The sequence below is a fragment of the Raphanus sativus genome, chromosome 4 (assembly GCF_000801105.2).
Source record: "Raphanus sativus cultivar WK10039 chromosome 4, ASM80110v3, whole genome shotgun sequence".
In the NCBI taxonomy this organism is placed as follows: Eukaryota; Viridiplantae; Streptophyta; class Magnoliopsida; order Brassicales; family Brassicaceae; genus Raphanus; species Raphanus sativus.
The window spans coordinates 19,989,887-19,996,697 of record NC_079514.1 but is presented as its reverse complement, the minus strand read 5'-3'; the positions used below and the strand labels follow the sequence as shown (position 1 = coordinate 19,996,697).

Here is a 6,811-nt window from a genome sequence, read left to right as displayed (position 1 = left end):
GTTAATATATTGAATCATATTTATATATTGCGGGTTCTTAAAAATAACATCCATTTGATTTATATGGTACTAAAAAAATCAAACTATTTTTTCTATTTATGTTTGGTTTGGTTTTAAATGATTCATTTTATCGGATAAAATACTCCTAAACTACATTATTTTGTTGATGTTTTATAGTTGTGTTTTTTAATAATCTATTTAGTGCCGCATGATTTCTTTTCAGTCCAAATACAATATATGTTTAATTTCAAATACAAATTTTATAATTCAGATGACAAAAAATAATAATTATAATTCAATTATTACAATAGAAAATATTCTGACCAAAAATCTATATCACATAAATAAAATTATGAAATAAAAGAACATAATTTACAATAATTTAAATTTTGTATATAAATAAATTATTACTTTTTATAAAAATAAACATTATAATTAAAAATAGATATATTAATCCGAACAAGATGCGGAACACCTATATATTATAAACTAAGAAATATTAGAGATAATAAATTGGTTTTGCAAATTTGAATGGTTTTGAACGTGTAACTCAACCTAAAACCGAAAAAAGAGCTAGTCACGGTTAGAGGAGTGATTCAAACCGGCCCGTCCCAATCAAATCCAATTTAGCAAGACAAGAGTTGTGACTTTGAGAGTCGTTGACTTGAGCATCAAACATGTTAAAATCTGCTACGTGACTATTCGTCGTTAGAAGCACTAACGATGAAAAATAAAATAAAAAGATAATTATTTATTGAAAACATGAAACCACCGTGACCGGTGACCAATTCATTCTCTCTCTCTCTTCTCTCTAACTTTCACTGTGGATCTACACCGGAGTCACGGTGGAGTTTACTCCTCCATCGCCACCGGCCTTCTTCCATCAAATCAATGGATCGAGCTTCTCTCCTCCTCCTTGTCATCATCCTCTTCTCCATCTATCTATTCTCCGATCTGACCACGGCTGATAAAACTATCGATTTAGCAGCCGAATCAGGGATGATTTTCCCGCTTAGCTACTCATCCCTACCGCCCCGAGTAGAGGAGGATTTTCGCCGCCGCCGTCGTCTGCATCAATCGCAGCTCCCTAACGCTCACATGAATCTCTACGATGACCTCCTCGCCAACGGGTTTGAATTTTCATCCAATTGATTGATCTTTCTTTTTTTTTAAAATCAATTTAAGTTTTTGAAAATTCTACTGTGTCTTACGGCAGGTACTACACGACACGGTTATTGATAGGAACACCACCCCAAGAGTTCGCTTTGATTGTAGATACTGGAAGTACTGTCACTTATGTTCCTTGCTCCACTTGCAAACACTGTGGGAAGCATCAGGTAGGTTTATTACTAATTTACTTAGTAACATCTTTAGAAGAAAGTATTGACTTAAACCGGGGCTTCTAGCTCTAGTGGTAAAGGGCTTACAGCTGTGAGTTCCGCTACCTGGGTTTGAATCCCGGCCACTAGGGAATTAACATTTCGGCATCGCCAGGATACCTCTGTATAATTCAAAAAAGAAAGTATTGACTTGTTGTACAGGATCCCAAGTTCCAACCTGAGTTATCTTCCACCTATGAAGCTGTGAAATGCAATCCTGATTGTAACTGTGATGATGATGGCAAACTATGTATCTACGAAAGACGCTACGCTGAGATGAGTTCCAGTAGTGGGGTTCTAAGCGAGGATTTGGTTTCTTTCGGCAACCAGAGCCAGCTTTCTCCTCAACGCTCTGTTTTCGGATGCGAGAACGCTGAGACTGGGGACCTTTTCAGCCAGCGTGCTGATGGTATTATGGGTTTGGGTCGTGGTAAGCTCAGTATTGTTGATCAGCTTGTTGACAAGGGTGTCATCGACGACTCTTTCTCTTTGTGTTATGGTGGCATGGAAGTTGGTGGTGGTGCTATGGTGCTTGGTAAAATATCTCCTCCACCTGGAATGGTGTTTGCTCGTTCCGATCCCTTCCGCAGGTACACTTTACTTCAATTTAAAAATCTCGAGAGCTTCTCACACATCACTCTAGTTTCGGGTGTTTTGCAGTCCGTACTACAACATTGACCTGAAACAAATGCACGTGGCTGGCAAGTCTCTGAAGCTAAACCCAAAGGTCTTTAACGCAAAGCATGGAACCGTCTTGGATAGTGGAACAACGTATGCTTATTTCCCCAAGGAAGCGTTTAATGCCATAAAAGATGCGGTAAGATGAAGCAGATAAACTTTTATTATATGACGTGGTCTTGCCGTGATTTATGAATGTTGTGTTCAAAAAAAAATGTGTTCAAAGAAAAAAAACCTAATAGAATACAAACTGTAGGAGATAAAATGTTGATGGCCTATATTTGCAGGTCATTAAGGAGATCCCATCTCTCAAACGGATCCATGGTCCAGACCCAAACTATGATGATATTTGTTTCTCTGGCGCTGGAAGGTTTGTTTAAAGCTTCAAATATTACGAAACCTCAAATTGATTTAACGTCTAAAATATCTGATGCCCGCTCAGGGATGTGGCTGAGATACACAATTTTTTCCCCGAGATCGCTATGGAGTTTGGCAATCATCAGAAACTTATCCTTTCTCCCGAGAACTATTTGTTCAGGGTACAGTAAAATGGCTTCATCTTTTTTCTTTAAGCTGCTTGTTTGATAATCTCAGCAATCATTAACAGTTTCCATTTGTGTTTTCTTACAGCACACTAAAGTAAGAGGCGCTTACTGCCTTGGAATATTTCCTGATAGAGACTCAACAACACTCCTTGGAGGTAGCGTATGCAGACTCACTTTACGTATCTTGCATGCATTTCCCATTTTCTATGAAGCCATGTATCATGTTTGATTAGTTTCAAGATAGATCATTTGTTCTTCACTCTTTGATTTCAAATCAACTTCAGTTTTTCCGTTTTCTTTTTGTTTTATGCTTTCATGAGAGATGAGTAGAATCTTTATACATTTTTACATTTTTGATCAGGAATTGTTGTTCGTAATACGCTTGTCACTTATGACCGTGAAAATGACAAGCTCGGGTTTTTGAAAACCAACTGTTCTGATCTATGGAGGAGGCTGGCGTCACCACCAGATTCTCCTGCACCAACGTCACCAGCTACCCAAAATAAAAGTTCTCATATCTCTCCAAGCCCAGGCCCCGCTTCAAGCGAGTCTCCTACAGTAGATCTTCCAGGTAGTTTGTTTGGATTATCTTAGAACACTCTTGTTATCATCTCTCTTGTTCCTTTGACTGTTTTTTATTATTATTTAAAACTCATAAGAGAAGAAGTCTATTTCTAGAGATGTAAAATTACTCTTACAATCAGCAACTCATTTGTTATAAATCAACGTCATGATTAGCAGAGTCATTGGCAATATGGGATTTTATATTTTGGTGTGACCTATTATTTGGCTATTTCTTACGAATGTGAAGGTGTTTTTCGGATTGGAGTTATCACCTTCGAAGTGTCAATTAGTGTGAATAATGCTTCAGTGAAGCCCAACTTCTCAGAAATCGCAGATTTCATTGCCCACGAGTTAGAGATTCAAAGTTCACAGGCAAGCTTAAAACATGCACTTTCCACTAGTTATGTATGTTAAAGGTGCTTTTGTTGTGTGATCAGATCATCTCAATGGCTCTCTTCTTATTGCTAGGTTCGCTTGCTGAGTATCTCAACCAGCGGAAACGAGTATCGCCTGAAATGGGGAATCTATCCCCCACAATCTTCTGAGTACATTTCCAATAATACAGCATTGGTACTTGTCCTTTTCGCTTGTGATCATTATTGGTTTACGTATCTTTCATTAGACCATGAAAGTATTTGAGTTGTACTTGTTTACGTGATTGCAGAACATAATGTCGCTTCTGAAGGAAAACAAGTTGCGCCTACCGGGTCAATTTGGAAGCTACAAATTACTAGAATGGAAGGCTGAGCAGAAGCGGAAACAGTATGTTTCTCACATGGTTGCAGAATCATTGCTAGATTTGATTTTATTTACGGGTCTGATATGGTTGCAGGAACTGGTGGGAGAAGCATTTACTTGGAGTGGTGGGGGGAGTAATGATCTCGTTACTGGTTATTTCGGTGATGGTCAAACTTGCGTTGGTGTGGAGAAGGAGACAACAAGAAGAAGCAACTTATGAGCCTGTAAGTGCTACTGTTAAAGAACAAGAACTTCAGCCTCTCTCGTCCTCTGAAACATCTAATGCTTGAGGCTCCCCAGCACTCAACAGAGTCTCTCTCTCTCTATATATATATATTTGAATTTATAGAAAGAAAATTAAACCCCAGGATTCAGGAAACAAAGATTCGTCCAATTTAAGACACTTTGATTGAAAGTAAATTGTTGTAGTTACCTTATATTTTTATATGTACAATGAAAGAAAGAAACAAAAAGAAGAGAGAAAATTGTTTGAATTATTTCTCTTCTTACTGTATTGAGAAAATAGTGTTCCGTATTTGCAAGGATCAGGCGTTATGTGAGACAAAGGCTACTCAAACTCTGTTGAGAGTTCATCGTTTCTATGGCAGAAAAGATAGGGAAGATAAAGGAAGAGATATTGAACCTCTGATATTTTGTGATCGTTTGTGACATCGTTTCTATGCCACCAAAGACATGTCATATGATGAACTCTGTTGAACCTCAGATATTTTGTGATCGTTCTATGACATAAGTTCTTTACAAGCAAAAGACAAATCTGTATATTACGTTATATTTTGTGATCGTTCTATGACATAAGTTCTTTATAAGCAAAAGACAAACTTGTATATAAAACGTAATCGACATTTGCTTCAGTGACTGGGCTTCTAGTCGTTTCATTCTAAGCTCTTATCATCATATTTCTAAACTTAAATGAATAAAAGTTGAATGTAAGAAAAAAACGGGTAAAAAGTTAAAAACTAAGAAATCAAAAACTAGTATCTTGATCAATAACTTGACCAACTATTTCAAGTTTTGTGAATATTAATTTGTAAATCACAATGAATTTTAGAAAATTTAGGTAAATAACAATGATGTGATAAAACTTTTTTTAACTAAACCGGTAACCAAAAAAAAAAGAATGTGTCGTTAATAAAAGTCACCATACATTTTAAATCATAAACTCTAGACTATTTGTTTAATAAAAATGGACTACATAAGAAAGCTTTTATGGGAAAAGATCGTTGGTCGTATAACAGTTGCATGAAAATCATTATCTAGTCATTTCTTTAAATTGCCAGTTTTTGATACGCCACAATAGATACCAGTGTATTAAACCATCACGGTTACAAAAGAATAAGATACCAATTCAGAAAGGAATAGGACGAAGAATCATTGTCCCTGATTCATCCCCCTTATTCTCGTATATGTTGAGGTTCTTTATTACCAATTTCAATGCATTGAAGATGGCACACATTTGTTGACAAAATTTATTACATACAATAAAATAATGGAACACACACTTCTCTTCGTTCAATGCTTCGACCATTGTTTTGTTTCTCTCTGTTAGATTAAGGTAATGAATGGTAACATGTAAATTGCGGAATTGAGTGCGTATTTTACAAAACCACACTCCAGTCACCAATCACAATTTACAAACTGAAAAAAGCGGTTTTAAGAAAAACGCACTACAAATACGCTCACGTTCTTCGAAGCAACCAAATACACATAAAATTTAAAAAACGCACTACAACTTCAGTCCGCAGACGAGAACATGCGGTTCAAAGAAAAACGCCCTTTGTATGATAATTAATAAATTATTTTCTTTCTAGTTAGTTGTGTTGATATGTACGTACACTTTTTCTTATTTGTCCATTAAACACATTTTTCTTTTTTTTCTTTGTACATATTTTGAAAGTAGGATTTATATCAATATAACATATATATTAAATAATGTTATATATAGATTAACAAATATACATCAAATTAATCTAGTAATTTAGTGTCATCAATGTTGATTAAAAATAATTATAAATTATCTCTTTAAATATTTATGGTATAAATTATTTATTTTAATACAGTTTACATGTGTAATATCTCGGTTTAGTTGGTAAAATAGTCCGGTCTAAATTCGGTAAAACTAGTGATCCAGTTTTCTTTATATATTCGGATACCTTTTTGGTTTTCAAAGTTATATATTTTAAAATTCAATTTTTTATAGTTTTGTTTTCCGAATTTGTTTCTTTTAAAATTATTTTTTTTCAAGTTTACTTTTTAAAGTCCAAAATTCTTTTTAAAACTATTTTAAAACTTTTATTTTACAAATATTTTATGGAAAAATTAACGAAATCGATAGTATTTCTCTTTTTTGGGTCATCAATCGATAGTATTACTCTGTCGGATAGTACTTAACTATTTGTTATTTTATGTTTTAGTGTAATTCTCTTATTTCATTTTTGAAAAAGCATTTTTAAAATTTATATTAAAATATATTATTATATATTTATTATGATAATATATATTCTATCAATTTATGTGAATATATTATTTATCTTATTTAACTATATTATATATCCTATCTCATTATCATTTTATTAATTAAATAATTTTTCAATACCGCAAATTGTTACCAATCAAACAATATTCTGCACCGCTTTTTACTTAAAACCGCAGTTGCACCGTCCCGCATTTCAATTCCGCACGAACCGCAGTTGTACCGTCCCACACTTTAATTCTGCACCGCTTTTATTAACAAATCCGCCATCACCATGCGGAATTCACTGCGGTATTTGCAATAACGCAACATGTGTACAGTGCCGTGCGAGAAATTTGAGAGGCCTAAAGCAATTTTTTTAAAGAAAATAAATTTTACAGTTAAAAATGTATTTATAAGTTATATTTGAATGGTGT

The 6,811-nt window shown here is 34.5% G+C and overlaps 1 protein-coding gene across 1 annotated transcript; it reads left to right on the top strand.

Moving 5' to 3' along the window:
- Nucleotides 1-719: 719 nt before the first annotated feature.
- LOC108855298 (aspartic proteinase 39) lies at nt 720-4,401 on the top strand. The gene is made up of 12 exons (XM_018629082.2): nt 720-1,130; nt 1,217-1,337; nt 1,542-1,969; nt 2,040-2,196; nt 2,345-2,427; nt 2,500-2,596; nt 2,688-2,757; nt 2,964-3,173; nt 3,414-3,538; nt 3,635-3,736; nt 3,831-3,928; nt 3,999-4,401. Exons 1-12 carry the CDS (start codon nt 892-894, stop codon nt 4,192-4,194), a joined length of 1,926 nt encoding a protein of 641 aa, XP_018484584.1. The 5' UTR covers nt 720-891; the 3' UTR covers nt 4,195-4,401.
- Nucleotides 4,402-6,811: the final 2,410 nt, after the last annotated feature.